Source organism: Schistocerca gregaria, chromosome 3 (genome assembly GCF_023897955.1).
Source record: "Schistocerca gregaria isolate iqSchGreg1 chromosome 3, iqSchGreg1.2, whole genome shotgun sequence".
Taxonomy (NCBI): Eukaryota; Metazoa; Arthropoda; class Insecta; order Orthoptera; family Acrididae; genus Schistocerca; species Schistocerca gregaria.
Window position 1 is genome coordinate 327113289 of NC_064922.1, and position 21588 is coordinate 327134876.

At 35.6% G+C, this 21588-nt stretch overlaps 1 protein-coding gene and 1 long non-coding RNA gene across 4 annotated transcripts in view; one reads left to right on the forward strand and one right to left on the reverse strand.

Moving 5' to 3' along the window:
- The window catches only part of LOC126356253 (vesicle transport protein SEC20), a 61141-nt gene that overhangs the window by 17277 nt on the left and 22276 nt on the right, over positions 1–21588 (reverse strand). The window contains exons 1-2 of one of the 2 annotated variants that reach the window (XM_050007087.1): positions 15099–15348; positions 12362–12546 (exon numbers count right to left, since the gene is read on the reverse strand). In XM_050007087.1, the coding sequence (XP_049863044.1) occupies positions 12362–12546; positions 15099–15200 (287 nt within the window). In that variant the 5' untranslated portion in view covers positions 15201–15348. Of the gene's footprint in view, positions 1–12361; positions 12547–15098; positions 15349–21588 lie in introns of those variants that run through there. The other variant, XM_050007086.1, reaches the window with a different exon arrangement.
- Positions 15436–17574, forward strand: LOC126356255 (uncharacterized). Of its 2 annotated transcripts, XR_007565619.1 has the most exons (3): positions 15436–15522; positions 15620–17147; positions 17449–17574. It is a non-coding gene; the product is annotated as an uncharacterized LOC126356255 (long non-coding RNA). The 2 variants fall into 2 exon arrangements; XR_007565618.1 differs by lacking the exon at positions 17449–17574 and having other exon boundaries at positions 15620–17264.

Consider the following 21588-nt stretch of genomic DNA (forward strand, 5'->3'; position numbering starts at 1 on the left):
TCAGATTCTCCTGACATCACACCATTAGTTTTTTTTTTTTCTCTGGGGCTACATGAAGGACAGGGTGTTCACCACTACAGTGCAGGACCTTCTAGACCTCCATACTTGGACTGTGGAAGTCATCAGTACCATCCCTCCAGAAATGTTGCAGTAAACCTGAATGGGAACTGAATACAATTGAGATATTCTTCATGTCACCATAGTGGCTTACACGGAAGTATTTCAGTTTCATACAGCATTTTTTAACTTAAGTTGACATACAACTTATTTCTTCAGAAAGAAATATGTTTATTTCATTTTGATTTTGACAGTTACATCTTAAAGACATGTGTTGGTCACATTTACATGCTTTGGACTGCCTTAACAGATATGACATGTTAATGGTCTAAGAACTTTTAACACTGTACTTCGACAGTGGTATAAAAACAAAAAACTAAATAGTACAAAAAATAACTACAGTAATACTTAGTCAAACGGTCATTTGCTCATTAAAAAAATATTTATAAAAATATTTTATATGATTTTGTGTTGGGAGCAAACTGAAAATAGGGCATTTTGGTGTAAACACCCTGTATGTTCAACCCTCTCCTGACCACAGGAAACTGCTAAAGGAGTAAATTGCATAAAGCAGTAAAAGCAAACCAGTACTGTCAGTGCAGTTCAGTAAAGTGGGCTGTGTCTCCAGCTGTGAACATGACAATAAGGCTCATGTATACTATTCAGTTTGTCAACGTGATTCAAAAAGTCTTGCACACAATGTCATTTTACAGTGAGGAGGATTGTCAGCATAGCCAAATTGTTATACTTCATAGCACTCGCATTCAAACATTCAACCACTACCATGAGACACAAAAACATTGAAAATCTGCCTTGTAGTGATCACCCAAGTTCAACATCAGTGGTTGATCACTGCTACAAAGACAGAACTTTGTGCTACCTTTTTGGGGGAAACTGAGAGGGCTGTGTGTCCCAGAAGAGTGAAACCATCAAATGATTGATTTGTTCTCCAGGTGACCATCACCAACACTACACTCCTGTCCCAACTCACCAAGCACCATGGTGAGCAAAGAACGTGGGTGAGGGAACATCTGAAATGGAACTCTTGATCAATGGTGTTAGGTTCCCTTTACCAACGTAAGTGTATTTGTCTGTTGCTTGATGATTGTCATAGAAGACTGTGAAGGTGGACAGGTATCAAAATAAATCTAAGACAGTTAGTCCCACAAATTCAACATGGAAGCTGATATGTTTGGATGTTGGGTACCTCTCATAGCTATTGAGGATCATTTGAGGGCAGTGCAGTATTGGAACAGGATCTTCCAAACTACTTTCCAGTCCTACAGTCAATATTTTGGTTATAAGTTTCTCATTCAGATAAGAGTGCACTATCATACCATGTACACTTCATGAAAAGCTTCTTTCAAAAGGCAGAATCAACTGAATGGAATAGTCTGCAGTATCTAGTCCTCCATTTGGGCACCAAGAGAGGTATTATATTTGGGAATACAGGACTTCAGTTCCTATCTAGATGAAGGTTTCCTATGGTTTCCCAAAATCACAAATACCAGTATTATCCATTTAAAAAAAGGACATTGCAAATTTCCATTTATCTATCCTTCCTCTAATGGCCTTGTAGTCGATGGGAGATAAACTAAAATCTTTCTTCTTTCCTTCCACCTCTTCTTTATTTGGCTTCATAATGATTTCACTTAGTTTTCTCAAAATCTTTGTAGTATCAATATTCTTATTAATGTGGAAATCAAATAAAATTAAAACTAACTATTATCAATGGAGTGCAGTTTAAGATGCTCTTGGTCACAATCTGGCATCTGCAGACTTCTGCCTCGGGGTGTACCAGTGATGGGGTGACTAGCACATCACACGAAACCTCACAGGCTACTTGCCTGTGGGGTCTGCTAATGAGGCACCTCCCAGTATACCTGATGTCAAGAAACTGCACTCACCACAGTGTGAGTGGCAGGATGTAACTCTTCATGTTGCTAGAGACAGCAAGGGAAAAGTGGGGAATGGCTGTCTGGCTTTACTAAATTTCTCTCCATCTGGACAAGTGACTGCTCCTTCAGGAGTGTCCACACAGGCCAAGAGGGGGAGATGTTTGCTAGTTATCAGGAGCTCCAATGTTAAGCATGATGAGCCTACACTTTTAAGTACCATACCCAGAACTGATTGGGGACCTACGGGTTAGAGCCAAGTGGTATGTCTCAACAACAGGTTCCATCATTCCTTAATGGTCTTAGCTGAAGATTTCTGGATGTGCCTTATGGGGTGGAGCATTGCAGAATTCTCCTAGATTGGTCAGAAGTGCATTACACAGAGGAAGCAACTACTTCGGTAACACTACTTATGGAAATCACAAGTTTTTCTTTTTCTTTTTTTTATACTAGGCAATAGTTTGAGGTCCTCTGATAAATTCTCATCAGTCGATACACAGCGAGTGAAATCAGACTGCATCCAAAGTAAAAATATTTCGAATATACAACTTCAATAGCAAATTGCCTCAGCATTTGTAACAATGCCTGTGAATTTACCACCCTCCTGGGAAGCTGTTATGCTCAAATTATGCTCAGAACCAAGAGTTGGATGTAACCTGAGGAATAAAACTACAAAATATTTAATGAGGCATGGGACATTTATCAAAAAGACAGGTTAGATATTATATGCAACAGATAAAATATTATGTTTATTGAGGATGAAATTTAAACTGACTGTAAAGTTATCTGGCTGTGAGTAACTGGAATAAATGCTCTTACGTTAATTATCAGATTTTGTTACCAGTCACCCGATTCCTCCGTAACAAATTCTAAGAAAGTCAACACTCAGTACCATTGAAGTACCCCGACATGCAATATTAGTACCACTGGGATGTCTGTGGATTAATTGTAGGTGGTACGAATAGACAATCTTGTGAAGTAGTTCTTAACATATTCTTCCAAAACAATATTGAATATGTAGTTAGACAAGTCACACATATTAGAAATATTTTAGACCTTGTAGCTACAAACAGGTTGATCTTATCGACAAAGTCAGTATAGAGACAGCAATTAGTGACCATGTCATTGAAGTGATGACAGTTACTGAAGTTAATAACGCTATCAAGAAGAATGGGGGAGTTTTTATGCTGGAGAGAGCAGGAAATCAGTTGTTACACACTACTTAGACAGTGAATGGGCATCATTTAGTTCCAATATGACTGACATGAAGAATTATGGCCCAAGTTGAAACTGATTGTAAAGAATATTCTGGAGAAGTATTGATTAAGGATGGAAAATATATACTTGGTTTAATAACAAAATTTGTAAAATGCTGAGGAAACTTGGATTGCCACACCTTCAGTTTAAAAAGGAATGCAGACACTTCAACTGGAAAATTTGGTAGAAATTTGTGCATCTATAAAAAGAACGATGTTCCGAAAATGCAATTTTCATCCTCAAACAACAGCAAAAGATCATGCTGAGAACCTGAAAAATTTCTCATGCTGCATAAAATAACTAAGCAGGTTAAAGGCTTCTATTTACTCACTGAGCAGTCTGGTGTGGCAGTAGAAGATAGTGTAAAGAAAGATGAAGTTTTAAATTTTGCATCTAAAAAAATCATTCACACAGGTGGTTCATATAGATGTACCACCATTTCATCATCAGCGCAGATTTCTATGCGGAGGACATGGGTCCATGGTACTGAGTGAAAGCAAATAAGTCTCCAGGTCTTGATGAAATACTAATTCAGGTTTACAGAGACAACTCTTTGGCATCGGTACCTTGCTTATCTCGCATCTATTGTGAATCTCTCACCCAGTGCAAAGTCCCAAGCAACAGGAAAAAAAGTGCAAGTGACTCCCATATATAAGAAGCATAAAGAACAGACCAGCAAAATTACAGATCAATATCTTTAATGTCGGTTTTCTGCAGTACTCTTGGCATCATCTAAGTTTGAGCACAATAAATTTCCTCAAATGAGAAAATCTTCTGACCACAAGTCAGCACCAATTTAGAACTCAACTTGCCCATTTCTCAAATAATATCCTGCAAACCATGGATGAATGGCAACAGGCAGCTTCCATACACCCAGATTTTTGGAAAGCATTTGACACACTGCCACTCTACAGATTGTTAAATGTCCAAATGTATGGACTAGGTTCTCAAATATGTGACTGGTTCAAAGACTTTCTAAGTTGCAGAATGCAGTATGTTGTCATGGATATCAAGTATTCATCAGAGACAAGGGTATCATGTGGAGTGCCCAGGGAAGTGTGATAGCACTGCTCTTATATATATATATATATATATATATATATATAAAAAGAAAGAAAGGGAAAAATATATTAAAAACAAAGATTCCAAGACTTACCAAGCGGGAAAGCGCCGGCGGACAGGCACATGAACAAAACACACAAACACACACACACACACACACACAGAATTACTAGCTTTCGCAACCGATGGTTGCTTCTTCAGGAAGGAGAGGGAAAGACGAAAGGATGTGGGTTTTAAGGGAGAGGGTAAGGAGTCATTCCAATCCCGGGAGCGGAAAGACTTCCCTTAGGGGAAAAAAAAGACAGGTGTACACTCGCGCGCGCGCGCACACACACACACACACACACACACACACACACACACACACACCTAATATGTTATTACATCTTTTAATAAATATTTCGATTTTCCTAGAATCTGTACTCAGTTGATGATTCTATTAAGCACTACAATTAAGCAATGTGAACTTCAGTGATTTGAGTAATTAACTCACCCAATCATTAGCAAACACTGTTCTGTATCTCCCATGATGAAGATGAGCTTTCAGAGATGAGGAACAATTCAAGTTTTACATTATCAGTCAGAATCAGCCGTGACTAGAGCTATTGTAAAGATTATAGTGGGAATTACTTCTAGCTTAAATTGTATATGTAACTCAGGAGAAAATGTTTTTGTCATCATCTTCCGTTTAAACACTCATTTGATGCAGCTCTTCATGCTCCTTTATATCCTGTACAAGACTCTTCATCTCCGGATAACTACTGTAACCTGGTATAAGTTGGAATGTTACAGTTCAGTTCACTTGCAGCAGTTACTTTTAAAATACTCATTATAAAAACTTGATGGGGTATTTTCAGAATGTTCTTATTTATAAGATGGTGGTTAGGCAGGAACCTTGGACTACAGTTTAAATTTTATGGAAGATTTTACTTTACATTACAACATTCTACACAACATTCATTATGCCACCACATGTTTTTATTTACTCATCATGATGACATTCATCGAACACTATTTTCTCAGTGGTTCCACCACCCTGTTTAATGAATCAATACCACTCGTTACTGGCTACTACTCCGTATTTCATACATTTTTCTTGAAATATAATTTTCAGCGCACTGTATGTCAATTTCAGAAATTTATATTAGTAGATGTACTTCTTACCTACCATGGGTATCAAATTTTATTAATGCATGAGGTGGCGTGACTGCAAACAAAGGCGAGAAACTTTATTAAGAGTAATATTAAGAACATGCGCAACCCATGGTGTCGGGGAAATCAGAAAGTGAGCCAGTACTCTGTATGAAATCAGATGTGTTGACTGCTTGCTGAGGAAACGGTGGTGCTGCAATGGCTAGGTGTCGACGACATCCTCAGGAACAAGGCAACTAGCACATGCTGGCATACCGTCAGAATATTTGAGAACTTTCTAGTGTGTTCTGGAAGACTCTTTAGAGAGAGCTTTGTAACAGTCATGAGAGAACACCTCTACTACAGGAGAAACTCACACGAAAGTCATGAAAAACCATAATATAAATGGCCAATACATAGGGCAGTAAAAAAGCAGAGACATTGGTAGCAGTCTGTATACAATGACACTGATTCTTATGCAGTAAAAATTAAGAGAATATGAGGGAGGACAACTGTGTTTCCAATAAGCAATTGAAGCAACTGTTATTATCTTGAGTTTTCTGCCAACTATAAAAGAACACGTTTGTCTCTAGTAGCAGCAATGAGTAATAGTTGATATTTTCTGTGTGTAAGAATATAAGGGGGGAAAAGCGATGTCTCCCCCTTGCCTCCCACTGTGGTTAAAGTATTAGACTGTGTTTTGACAGAATGAGTTGCAAGGAGAGCAATCATCTCTGACAGCAAAAGGTAGAACTCAGGAGCCGGAAGTTGCTGGAAAGGACAAATATGTAGAGTGGTAGGGTGTATTCATTGATTTGCAAAAACTCAAAGCTACTGTAAGACAACTCTCAGAATAAGGTTGAACTATTGGAGAAAAAAAACTGTTCTTAAATGAAATGCTTACATGTTTGTACCCTTATTCACTTCCTATGAATGCAACAATTTCATCTCTCCATACTAAAATCACCAGCACTAAGCATCTTAGGAGACTTCTTCCTCTCACTCCATTAAAGTTAACTTAGTAGCCCTCAACCGCATCATTTTGATATATGCTAATCTTTTTCAATTGGCTCCAGATGTATTCTTAAAATTTACCAGGAATTTTTTTTCATTAGTGCAGAATTTTTTGTGCAACAGTGGATTTTGATTTGTAACTAAAATTTTAATTCTTTGTTTGTTTCAGGAAGTATGTCATACATATTTATTTAGTGTAGCACCTTGTGTTTTAGTTTTATGCATAAATTAATGTTAACAAAAACTATGTATGAATTTGTTGGTTACTTTCTTTGCTTTGGTAGTTTATAATGTTTATTTATCATTGGTGCACACTGTGTAGTTTGTTCTAACTATATTGGTCAAGTGATGTTTCTAGTGCCAATTTTGGTAGCAAATTTTGATTTCTTGGTACCATGGACATTGTAGGTCAAGTGAAGTTTCCCATACTAGCTTTGCAACAAGTTTTGGTTTCTTGCTATTGATGACTTTGTTCTAGCTAAATAGGTAAACTGACATTTTTGATACCAGAATTTGCAGCAAGGTTTTGTTTTTTGGTTAGTGGCTTTTTGATACTATTTATTTATTTATTTATTTATTTGCTGTTTTGTAGATTTATTCATTTGATGATATGATGTAGTCCAGTTTATAAAACAGATTAACTGACGGTGACAATATCAAATTTTATGGTCCTTTTTATGGTATTTCCGTCATGCTGGAACCATTTACTTTTGCATATTCTTTGTTTGGTTGCATGTAACAGGGTAGGACTGCCATTTGTCTTGTTTCTCCCCGCCAAAAAACTCAAAATTTTTGCAGGTGTTCCATTAGTTCAACAACTTTCGTCAAATTATTATAATTAAATTTTGGATTTGTTTTTGACTTGTTAACTTTACTGAGTATGTGATGTTACAATCACTACATTGGATTGACATAATTTAGTTGTGTCCACCATCTTTATGGTGTCACAGATCAAAGCTGATGGCCTGTATCAGACATTTTGGTATTTCCATTTTTTTTCCAGAAATGCTTTTCTTACTAATAGATGTTTGTATTTTATATTGTCTTCACTACAGCCATTGTCAGTTATTTTGTTGTCCAATAATAAAAATTGTCTACTACTTTTAGTCTCTCATTCCCTAATCTAATACCTCCAACATCACCTCGTTTAATTTGATTACATTCCATTAACCTTGTTGTACTTTTGTTGGAATTCATCTACTAAACTCTCTTGAAGACACTAACCACTTCTCTGGAGTGCTCTTCCAAGTCCTTTGCTGTCACTGACAAAATTACAATGATACTATGACACCTCAAAGTATTAATTTCTCCTCCATGAACTTAAATCCCCTATTTACATTTCTCCTGAATTTCCTTTACTGCCTCCTCAATTTGCAGACTGAATGACACTGGAGATAGACTCAACCCTTTCCCCACTTCCTTCTCATACCTCTGACTCGTGTAACTGTAGTCTGGTTTCTGCACATGTTGTAGATAAACTTTAGCTATCTGTACTTCAACTCAGCTACCTTCAGAATTTCAAAGAACTTACTCCAGTTAATAAGGTAAGAATCTCTCTCTGAATTTACAAATCCTATAAACATAGTTTTGCCTTTCTTCAACCTACATTCTAAGAAAAGTTGTAGTGTCAAATATTGCCCCATTTTTTCCTTTACTTCTCTGAAATCCAAACTCAGCTTCACTGAGGTTGGCTTCTACTAGTTTTCCCATTCTTCTGTAAAAATTCATGCCAGTATCTTACAACCATGACTCAGTAAACTGATGGTTTGATAACATTCACACCTATCAGTAATTGCCTTCTTCAGAATAGGAATTATTACATTCTTCTTTAAGTCTGAGGACATTTCATCTTTAAGTCTTGTATAACTTATATTGCATCCAAGGTGGAATAGTTTTGTCATAGCCAAATCTCCCAAGGATCTCAATAAGAATAAGGAAATGACATCTACTCCAAGGGTCTTGTTTCAACTAGAGTCTTTCTGTCCTCTGCCAAATTATTCTCACAGCTCTCCACCGGCTCATCAATCAACTTCTTCTTCCCTTTCCGTAATATTGTCTTCAAGATTTTAAAAAAAAAATATTGCCTCTATATACTCCTTCCACCTTTCCTTTCTTTGCCTTGCTTAATACTGGCTAGCCGTATAATCTCTTGATACTCACATAGCTGTTGCTCTTTTCTGCATAGATTTCTTTAATTTCCCTACAATAGGGAGCATCTATCTTTCCCCTGGTTATGCATGCTTCTACGGCCTTGTCTTAGTCCTCAAGACATACCTTCTTAGCTATTTTATATTTATCTCACTTTTTAGGCACCAGTGGTTCCTTTTGCCTGCTTCATATGCTGCATTTTGAAGTTTTCTTCTTCTATTAGTTAAACTCACATTACATTATTGTTAATAATATATGACATTGGCTCTCCCTAGAATTTCACCAGTGGACACAAGGCAGAATTCATTTGAAGTGCCACTATGGCCCCAATGTGACAAGATACATATGCATTACAGGTACTTAATTATTAATTAAGTTATTACAAAAAGCTTACTCATTTGCAAACTTCACAGAAATGTATTAAGAAATTACTAAAGCATATATCTGACTTTATTTCTTTCAAATGCAAGATACAGTTCTAATCAGAATTGTATCTTGTGATCAAGACAAATAAAATTTATATTGAACATTCAGATCGTGTGCTTCATTCTGACAATGTCAAGCTTTACAAAACAGAGTAAGCTCAAAATTCATGACAGATATGAAGAGTTTTGAACTAAAATATTTGATACAATGAATGGTTTAAAGAAGGAAATGAGTAAAAATGATGGTCGTTTTCCAGGGAAAATTATCTCATTACCTCTTTCTTGTTTCAAAGTCAAAGTTCTACAAATAGCTGTCAGAATGGAATAATATTTTTCATCATGTTCACTATATGACCTTTCAATTCATCATTAGGAATGGTGGTTTGATCAGAAGAAGGTGACCATGTTATTTGATTGTGTGTGATTATTATTATTATTATTATTATTATTATTATTATTATTATTATTATTAACAGAAAATTTCCCCATTGGAGTACAATAAGCGTGTGATTTCCAATCTTCTTAGAATTCTTCTTATTTCCCCAATATTTCTTGCATTTTCTCCCCAAAGGCAGCCTTTCTTTCTTCGGTCCACTTTGGTCGGTACGGTTTTGGCTCTATATGTGAAATAAACTTTCACTTACCAATTTCGTTTCGGAATGTATCCCCATCTGATGTGCCTGTTACATCAATTTTTGCTTTTGTCAAATCCTTCTTAATTTCAGTTACCCAACGTATTGATGCTTTAAGGGATGTCACATAGTCCAATAGACATTTCGTTAGTCTGTTTCCAGATAGTCTTCAATCATCTCTTTCTGATGGCGATTTCGATGTTTGATACTTTTTCTGTTGTCTTGATGATTTGCAGTCTGTATCCATCTTGCGTGCATTGTGGTCTCAGAATTTTTCTAATAATCTTGCCCTCTACTTTCTCAATTTCTCATAAATCTTAGTTTTCAATTCAATGAGTGTGTTTCACTTCTATATATGACTGTCAGATTCATTACTGTGTTGTAGTGTCTGATATTAGTACCTTTTGATAGGCATTGTTCTTATATAAATTTGAAGCAAGTCCAGATGCTTTACTGATTTTCTGCACTCTGTTTTTTGGGCTATTTTTTCAAATCGTGTTAGTTCAATAATTTCACCAAGGTACTTAAAATGTTTCACTCTGTCAATTTCACCATAATTTCTTTTAAATTTCGGAATATCTAATTTGGAACACATGAATGCACTATTCTCAAAGGACATTTGCAGGCCAACCTTCTCTGCACATTCTTTGAGGCTCTCAATTTGTTTTGCTGCTGTTTCTTCACGGTCGTTTAGAATTGCCAAGTCATCTGCAAACAATAAGTATGGAACGCTCAATTTTCCTTGACCTCTTTCTAGTTTGAATGGCTTCCAAAAGTTTCGTTTTCTTAGTTCCATTTCTTATTCTTTCATTACTTTGTCTAAAACAATGTTGAATAATAGTGGCAAGATCCCACCTCCTTGTCTTACTCATGTATTAACTAAAAACAGCTCTGAAATTTCATCTATGAACTTAATATTTGCTTTGGTGTCTGACAGTGTTTCTTCGATCAGTTTTCAAGTTTTGATGTCTAGTTTGCGGCCTTCTAGAGAACTACATACAGACTGACTATCTATAGAATAATCATATGCTTTTTTTTAACAAACAAATGTGCAGGCTATTGGTTTCAACATGATTGCTTTAATTTTGAAAATAGTCTCTAGATTACAGATCTGTTTTGAGCATGATCTATTAGGTCTGCCTGCTTGGTAATCTGAAATTGTATGTTCTAGCTGTTCTTGAGCTCTTTTTAGAAGACACACAGATAAGATTTTGTAAGTGACTGGTGAAGTGAAATGCCTCTGTAGTTTTTTATATCTAATCTCTCTCCCATCTTGTGCAATAGTGAATTAGTGCACAATTCCAATCCTCTGGATTGTTTTTTGTCTGCCAAATTTCTTGGATCATTCGAGTAATCTCTTTTAAGTAATTTGGACCAAGGTTCTTTAGTAGTTCAGTTACAATTCCATCTTCTCCCGATGGCTTATTATTTTTGAGCTATATAATAGGACTATAAATTTCTTCTTGAGTTGGTGGTAGTGGTAATGAAGTTCCATTTGTGTGTTTTAATTTGCAATCTGGGGGGGTCTCATACTTGGTTGTGAGCAATTTAGAAGTTGAGAGAAATATTTGGCTAACTTCTGAAAATTTTCTTTGTTAGCTAGTGTCAATTTTCCATTTTATTTCCTGAAACAGAGGTTTCGTGGAGTGTGTCCTTTGATTTGGTTTTCAAATGTTTTGTGAAAGTCGTGTTTTGTGGTTCCTAAAGTCTTCTTTAATTGAGTTTAGATGTTCATTAAGCTATTCTATTTTAGTTTGTCTAAGTATTTTAGCTGTTTGTTTTCTGACTTCCAAAAATTTCTCCTGTGTGGTTTCTGATTTGTCACAATTATAGTTTAAGAAGGCTCATTCCCTCTCTTCTATCACATTATCACAATTTGAATTCTGCCATGGGTGCTTGGATTTTTTAATGAGATCAGTTCTCATGCTTTCTGTATAATTTTCATTCAGAAATCTCTCCAGTTGTTTGTAGGTTTTTTTCCCCACACTTCTTTAATTTTTAATTCTTGGGTTTTTTCAAATAAAATTTGGGAATTGGTGGTGTTTCCCTTTGGCATTTTCTTTTTAGTGTGAATTTAATTTTGACTCTGGTAATGTAGTGGTCAGAATCAAAATTTGTCCCTCTGCAGTCTCAAACATCATGTTTTTCTTTCTGGAAATCATAGGGGATCACCACATGGTCTATCTGAAATTCACCTAGCTGAAGGATTGGTGATTGCCACATTGTTTTTGGTTCTTAGGGTTCTTTCGAAGTGATATCGACACGATTCTTAGATTGTTTTGTTAGCACAACTCAATGTGTGTGACACCATTCTTGTTTGTAAATTTGTGTGTGGAGTAATTGCTGACTGTTTTTTATATTTCCTCTCTTTTCCAATTTGTGCACTGAAATTGCCGAGAAGAATTTTTACATCCTTCTTAAGAATTTTTGACATTTCAGTTTCAAGTTTTTCTGTCTTCTCAGGTTTTTTTTCTATTTTTCCCTCCAATGTTAGTAGGTGCTGTTGCAGATTTGATTTACATCTGCAACAGAGTCAAGGATGCCCTCATTCACAATAAAGGCCATATCAAATAACACCGCTCCTTTGCATATTTTTTTGTCTGTTTTGCTTTTAGAAGTACGGTAGTTGCTGTAGTCAGTTGTGTGATGATTATTATTATTATTATTATTATTATTATTATTATTATTATTATTATTATTATTATTATTATTCAGCTGTTTTATAATAATGGGTAATTACCTTGTTAGTTCATCCTTATAATTGGCAACATCTGACAGAATCTCTCTCTTAGTCTTTTCATTGTCACTTTCCTTAGCCAATGTCTCCAATTTTGTTATTTGTTTCCTGAGGATGGCAATCTTACTACGACCTTCGCTGTTCAGTTCATCCAACACTTCCCTGGGTCCTTTGCAAGCATAAATATTCTGCAAAAAGTTAAAACATATGATACAGAATTAGACTTCATTTCACAGTCTGTAAGTGATTAAATATGCTGAAATCTGTAGAGAAAACGAAAAGTGAATTTGTGAAATTTTCTGTCTGCAGTCAGCAAACACTGTAGCTACCTGTTCTATAATTTCCAATTTGTCAAAAACATTTAAATTCCAAGTTTATACACTAATTTAAATGCACGTCTCCTTAAGGTTCTTCCCTTTATATTATGCATACTTGTGCAAGCTCTCAAACCATCTGGTAAAGGTTTCACAAAATTTCCTGTTGACAATTAACTTTAATTATTTAACACTACTTCACCAATATATTCAGTCAATAAGAAACAAAGTGCAACAATTAGAAACTGAAGAGGAAGCCATAGGTAGCTTGATTGTTTGCATTACTGAACACTGGTGTAGAGGAATTGGCTCTGAATACATAGTTTTACCTGCTTATGAATTAGCTTGTTATAACAGCAAAACATTAAAGACAGTTGGAGGCTCATATTTATGTAAAAGGACTCCAATTTATAGTCAGAAGTGATATGATTTCTTTGAGCCAAGAAAAACATTTTGAACTCTCAGTAGTAGAGTTGTAGAGAACAAAATACATTTAAAAAACTGTTTATACTGAGCTTATACTGGTCTCCTAATGGTAATGTCTAATCTTTTTCACTAAAATAACAAAAGTTCTGGACAAGACTTGCAGTCCTAAAGGACATGATGTTATTTATTTCTGAAGTCAGCTTCCTTTTGTTTTACATTTTAGTGAAGAAGTTTATAGCAGTTGTGTGTGTTTTTGTGTTACCTAGCATTTCTTGAGAAATGGCAGTTGTTGCTTCTGCCTGAGCATATATAACTTGAATCATTCCACATCCCCAAAAGCTTACCTTCATGAGAGGATTTATGGAGCTTTATGTAGGAATTAATTAATTAATCAAACAATGATACTGAAGTGCACATTATACTGAACTGTAAGGCACATCATAATCAACAACTGAGTACAGAGGTCAGGAAAATTGGGATATGGATGTTGTTTCCACCTTTATGATAGCTGTTTGCTCTTACTGTATTTGCTGCATGGTGTATGCTGACAGGGTATGTGGAACAACAGAGACATTTATCCCATCACATGTATGTGGTTCAAGACTGTTGGGAACTATGTTCCACCACATCACAACTTAATGTGTAAGTGGGTTTCAACACCCCACAACGTTTGACAATGACTGTTCCAAAATACTGATCCCACTAAATAATATTTTAACAGCCAAATGCAGAATGACTTCATTTGACAATAAATGTTCTTGCAAAAGAATTGGGATATTCCTGAAATATGCCTGTGGACAAAATTGGCACAAATATGAGCAGCACACACCACCATTCTCTGAGGAACTGACTTTCCAAATACGTCTTCATAATTAATGTTTGCCTAATCAATAAGACTACAATTCATACAAATGAAATTGTGTAATATGACTCAATTTTATTTAGTTGTTACACACAGTTTCAAACTAGAAACCTCTGCTGCCGCCACATATGGCTTGTTACATTACACTGGTATGCTCCAAAAATTTTGAAAGAAGGAAGAAAAGAAGGTCCGAGTTTAAATCTTTGCAATATTAAAAACTTTACAGATGGAGCACAATGCAACTGCTAAAGAACAAATAAAAATAAAGGTAACTAACACCTAACACTCTGCACCATGTAGTTCAATACATTTGCACTTAGGTTTTGACCAAGTAGTTTGTGCAATTTTAAAGCGTTTGTAACTTCAGAAACAAATCTTCAAACAACTGTCACCTTACTTCTCAATAGCATAGCAATAAACTGATGTATTTTCAGCACGGTTTGTACAAATTTTGATTTATGTGTGAAGCATGTAAGTAAGCTCAAACCATGAAAATTTGGTGTTTTAAAGCGGAATCCTCCACCTAATTTCATACGGGCACTGTTTTAAAATTCAATTAAATATTTTGTAGCAGCTCAAAAGTAAACTTAAACGGGTATGTAAATAGTGTTAAATGTTCACAATTCACTACAAACACTTATTTTAATCAATTTGACCTCATAAACGTGCTAAACATTCAAATGGGCAAGACTGACTGACTTGTATCATTGAATTATTTCGTGAAATTCTTCAAGACGCTCAAACATTCCTGGTACAGATGAAACTACAGTGGTGGTATCTACTAATTATTTGAATACAAGCCGCTCTATACAGACTACGACCGAATTACTGTAATTAATTTCGATTTTTTGCTGTTCGTCACGTAGAATCTCGCCAATGCTTTATACTGTATAGAACCAGAAAATCTCCACAACAATGTGCTCCAGTTTCCCGGTATTAGAAGCTTATATCACATCGCCAAAAAATCATTACGGAATAGTTTTTATTGAGCATCGTAAGTAAATATTTAAGCATAACTTTGTTTACACGCCGCATCGCTTCACTATGAACCTTGTAAAAAGAGCAATAAGGAAAATTGTCAAGTTCACTTTTACAGAATGGAAAAATATGTTTCGTTGTTACCATCTGTCAAACGTACTTGAATAATTGCTTTCACTTTCAGATTTTCAGTCACAATTTCCTGACGAATTAAGTCTATTACATAGCTCTCATCTGGCGGTTTGTGTGTCTTGTTGAACATTTTTCCCGAATTCACAGTCACAAAATAATGATAAAAGATAAGGTACTTCAATTACTATCAGCTGTACATCCTGAATTTTGTTTACTAATTTACCACCTGTCTAACGCATGCCAAACATATGACAACTAAGTTTTCGCATCGCTTGCGCGTACAGTGTCGCCAACAGTGATTGTATTATGCCCGAGAACTTTAAAACTTGTCATCGATTGCTCAAAATGCTAATTAAAAAGAAATTCGCTGAAATAATAATTATTAAATGGTTTCCAGGTATGGTTATTTTGAAAAATTAGACCTTCAACAGGTAAAAGCGGGAATGGGAAAGGTAAAAAATGGATAATCTTGTATAAGTTTCTCAAATTTCGTTGTAAAATTAAATTTTAAATCTTTAATGAAAGAATTGCGGTCGACTTTGTTTTCAGATTTTAGGATCGGTAAAAAAGAATTTATGTGGGTATTTAAACGTGCCACTGGCAGTGAATGCAGGTAATTATGTATATTGATGACGTATCCATTGTAGCTATGGGACTGTGAAAGCAAAGACGTCACACAATATAGAAAATGGGGATAACTTTTCCAGTGGAAATAATGTATTTACAAATAACAGCAAGGCAAAAGCTGTGTAATTCCATATCGGTACAACAGACCCAGCCGCCAAAATTAATTCTGGCCAAATTCGTAGCTGTCACTGCAGAATGATATATAACATGGGAAACGCTCATAGAAAAATATCCACAAAAATTCATTTCTGATGAAGAAAATGTCCACTTCAATAAATTAGACACATTATTCAAAACGAATGCAGTCCAGTGAGGTTCCTGATTTCATTTAATATTATTCTGCTTACATTATAATATCTGTATATTTGTACTGTAGAATCTATACTACATAAATATTATGCCCATTAATGTAAATGTTATCTTTTTCTATTTTTGCATTTTCTGGAAAATGTAACTATTGTACACACAATAATTGTGATTCATACAAATTTAAACTGTGAGCAAATGAATAAATGAAATAATTGGTTACATTATTATGAGTTGTGTGTAAACTGTACACAGAACAATAAGGTTTAGACAATTTCAGTTTGCAAAAGAATTTAGAGACGGCATTTATGCATGGTATCTGTATTGCATTAAAGTGTGTGTTGATGACAAGAGCTAATGTTGGTGACCTGGAAACTAATAGTGACTACCATAGTTATAAGATATTGAACTGTGCATTCTTTCATGTAAAGTGAGCAAGAAAAACAGTACCATACTCAAAGACTTGCAAGCCGTTTTGATGTCTTTCTTTACAGTGCACTGCCGACATATAAAAAAGGGTTGGAGAAGAAGCTGCTTTTAGAAAAAGAGTCAAAAACATTTCTTGTTGAGGAGTGTTTCTACAGTGTAAGCGAATATTTTACCTTGCAGAAATACTAGGCTCTTGTTTATGCTGAATATTTCTTATCCTGTGTATGTCTTAGCACAAGACTGTTTCTGCTGTTGGTTTCCTGTTTCTGTTTCAAACGCAGTGCAATAAACCACCTGAGAGAGGGGAGTCTTTTGCACAAACAGTTGAGAGGTATATCGTGTTTAAAGGTGTTTGTGTGTGTTTATACTTGTCAGAGTTGTAATATAATGTGTTCATGTTTGTATATTTTTCAGAAGTGCAATATAACAAAGTTTCATGTTATGGTTACATAGTTGATTATAGTTCTTGCGCATGATGTAAGCTCCTCGTAGACTAGGTATATGTGATTTTCTTTCTGAATCATATACTGAATGAAGTGACTAAGGCAATGCTAATGCGCTGGACTCACTTTCCAGAGGAGCAGGATTCATAGCTTGTCCAGCTAGTCTAACATGGGTTTTCCATGTTTTTCAAAAGAAGCTAAGGTAGATGTTAGGAAGGTTCCATTAATGAGGCCATGGCTGACATCCTGCGCCACCTAAGTCTATGCAGATTGTAAGTGTTTTATACATGTTTACAATATTTCTGTAGCGTATTTGACATACCCTATAATGTTGTATCAAATGGTTATAGGATGAATAAATAAATAAACCAGAAAGGGAGCAAGAAAAAGTATTTTGTTAGAAGTGGTACTGTGGCGAGTGGAGGTATTCCACCTTGATACGTTTTTAGTCCACTTGGAACTCTATCCTTAGGAGTAGAGAATAAAAAAAGTAATAGTAACAGACCTAACAATAATAATTATTCACAGCAAGTGCTGTCCTTACTGATCTCCAACACCTTCTAATTTTTCCAGTTATCAGATCCTCACTACAGACTTGGACAGCTCTCCTGTTATTTACATGTAATTGCAATACTTGAGTTCGCGCTGCAGACTAGTCGTTCTTGGAGTTCCACATTTTTCTGTAGCCCAGATGGCTGTGCTGCTCTAAGGTAATCATTGTTTGTGTTATATGTACTTTGTTGGAGCTTCTGTGCTGCTATTAAAATAAACTCGCATTAATATAAACAGCAAACAAAGCACACCATGTCGTCTACTTAAAATAGCAGATTGGATGTGACTGGACGTGGCGATGAAACAGCTAAACAAGGTGCGCATGATTAACAAAAGTTACAAAGGTTACCCTGGACGTAACATCACATATGGTATGTCACATTCATTGCCTCTTTCTGTACTGTTTCTCACCCTCCACTATCACATCATCTGTATTTTTGAATTAAGTCATTCCACTTTAAGTTTGTTAATATGTTATTTATAACAAATGCGGTCTTGATACATGATCCATCTACCACAACTGCTACATGAGATTTTGACTTAAGTGTTTCACCAGCTTTCTAATTCTTGCTCATGTGCTGTATGGAACAGCACACAGATTTATGTGACCACGTGCATTTGGTTTTCTAATACTTCACTCCATTCAGTAACACTTACACTTATACAACATACATACACTATTCACACACACATTTTAAATATTAGCTGGAGAAATATCCTCAATGAAGGATGATGTTACAGAAATAAATTAATAAAACCTGTCCCCTGGTTCCAGCCAAGGTTTTTGGCAGGTTTTCCTTGGTTGTACAGTGTATGCTGGAACTGGTAAACCTCTCCCATTTATTACGAATTGGGATTCCCCATCTGCCCAACTATTAGCTTGTCTGATATTTGGTTGAATGGAAGTGTGGCACTTTAATGGACAAGTCTCAAAGAGGTCACCCCATCCCCTGGAGTGGAGAATGAAAAGATTAAAAAAATGCTTTTGCACTGCTGAGAGCTATGTTCAGTCATGTCATACCATCCTCAACGAAGGGCAGTGTCGCATAAATAAATTAATAAAGTTCCTATTCCCTTGGTCCGGCAAAGTTTTTTTGGATGGTTCTCTTGGTTGTAAGGTGTATGCCGGAACTGTTAAGATCCTCCCAATTATTCACTATTAGGATTCCCCATCTGCCCAACTATTAGCTTATCTGATACCTGGCTGAATAGGAGTGTGACACTTTAATAGGCCAGTCTCAGAGAGACCACTCCACTCTTTGGAGTGGAGAATGAACACACTAAATAATAATAATAATAATAATAATAATAATAATAATAATAATAAAATGCATTTGTGCTGCTGAAAAGTTTGTCCCATCATGTCACAGTTGTGAATATAATAAATAATATTTTAACAGCCTGAAGCGGAAAAACTTCATTGAAACATTTCGTGAAGCCTGTGGATCCAGGCCTCGTCAAGATACTACAACATACTTAAATACATATGTAACCCAACTTTATGATTAAGGAAATTCCAGAATGGAAACTATTAACAAAAGTTAAAGAATGCCATGACACTCCTACTCATTGATGCATGGCATGTAGATGCATGTAGTGGTTCATAATTTTTCACAGTTGTATGTTCATTGTATGTGAATTTTTATGTATGATTACATTTGTCTGTGTGCTATGTATCAATCTGCTGCAGATGTGGTCGTCTTCCTTCATTTTGTTCAGCTCAGAATTGGCTATGGTGTGTGATAAATTCCATCATGAAATCTAATTTTGTTTATTTTGGGGCCATTCCATGTCATACAATGCAGCTCTCAACCTGACCCTCTTGGATTTCTTTCTAATTTGGTGCATTCAATAACCCAGATAAGAGATGGAAAAGTACCAATTTGCAGATGCGTATTACAACTGTGAAGAAAGTTACAGGTCTGGAAAGTTTGAAATTTGTGCTAAATTTACATACGTATGTCACAACATAAATGACTGTAATTCTGGTTCTAATTCAGTTACAGCAATAAAAATGATACCATTGGAAAGCTAACAAATAGACCTTTACATTGATACACCAGATGGCAGGTTTCTGAGAATTTTCATACTAAAGGTCATTGACCTTAACCTTTGACCTTAAATATCTCAAAATACCCCACACGCCTTCTTCAATTTCTTTGAAAAAAAAAATATAGTTATTTTCTTCAATATGTTACTATAAATATGGTATATATCAAGATGGCCACCAAAGACATCATGCACAAAAAATTATTTTGTCAACTTAAGTACACCATCGACATGCAATAAGCAGCTATCTATCCAGTTTTTTCTATAACACCAGTCAATAGCAGTTACTTTTATTCAGACCAGTTCTTTAATATTTCTACCTGTGAACAACCAATGAGAGACACTTTTATTTCAACCAATCAACATTAGCCTGTTTTAGTGAACAGCCAATCACTGAGACTCTTATTTCAACTTGTCACCATTAGTCCACTGATCACTATATACTACGCACATTTTTTTTCGTATGTTTTATGGCTGTGGCTTATTTAACAAAGTTCAGTGTAAATGTTTAGTAAAGTACTATTTACAAAAAAATTGATTTCGACTCAAAATTGTATTGTTGCAATCTGTTTAGGGAAGAAGGTCATGCAAGAGTGCAGAAGAATTTAAGGAATGTACAGTAGTGGATTATAAACAAATATCCTAATGTGTTGTTATCTGGAAAAATTTTCAGTAAATGCAGAAAAAAAATATCGCAAAGCCCAACAATCACTGAAGATGTTGCCTCAGTTGTGCCAGGTGCCTCCAGAGAAGGTTTAAGTGAAAATGAAGTAGCAGCAGATCTGGCACTTGATGCTTTAAGTAGTAGCCTTCAGTATTTAGGTGAATCTCCTGTGAAGAAAAAGAGGCTTCAGGGTGAGAAAAAGTACCCAAAGCAAAAATTGGAGAAATATCTTCTGTGTTGGAGCATATTTATGCAGCACAACTGGAAAAGGAAGAGAGTGAAAATGGAGAAAGTCAAATTATTATCCTGCTGGAAGATAAGTTTCACAATTCAGACCGTATGTGTGACAAAACACAATTTCTAACTGTACTTCCAAAGAGTTAGAGTATAATGAAAACTATGAAAGAATTTTCTGCTTCAGATTACATGGTACGGAAAGCAAAGCAGTTATAGCAGAATATGGTATATTAGTGACACCAAATCCAAAGCCATGTAAGATATCATATGAATAAATTTAAAGCATTAACATGGAGTGAAGAATACACATTACCATTATACAAGCACTGTGTAGCATTTGTTACATGTAATCCTGCACTGCCAGCATGTTTCTTAGGTTCGTGTCCCTATTGTCCAGGTGTGACAAGACTTACTGATTATCTGTGTGGTCTGTTTGGTGAGAACTGCATTGATGAAACTGCATGTAAGTGTTGGCTAACTACAGGCAGGGTAGTTCTAGAGGCTATAACAAAGTCAACAAGTGATTTCATTGAGGTGTTTGCATCAAGGTTACAACAGCTCCTACCGCACTCATTTATCTCCCAGCAGCAGTCACATTTCTGTAAAATCACTAAAGAGGGTCTCAAAGTAAATGAGTTTCTTGTTCTTTGTGACTTTGCAGAAAATTACTCCTTCACCATTCAGGATGAGGCACAAGGATTCCCCTGGAACAATTCACAGGCTCTACAATTCATCCATTTGTAGCTTACTACAGAGACTCAAGCACTAATGAAATACGACATGTATCATACGTGAAAATATCTGACTGCCTTCAGCATGATACAGTGTGTGTTTATTATTTCCAGACAAATTTCATTGATTTCTTAAAATGTCAGTTTTCAAATCCAAAGCACATTTATTACTTTTCGGATGGATGTGCTGCCCAATACAAAAACAGAAAGAACTTTATGATTCTGTCCTACGATCAAGAAGATTTTGATGTTACAGCAGAATCGTATTTTTTTGCTACAGCACATGGTAAAGGACCTTGTGATGGGGTAGGAGGGACTGTAAAGAGATTAGCAAGACTTCCAGCCTCAAGCAACCTTACAAAAATCGTATTTTGACATCACAACAGTTGTTTGAGTGGTCCAAGGAAAATATTCCTTCATGTGTCTACCATTATACATTAGTTTCCCATCATGATTAAGATACAGCCAAGCTGAAACAAC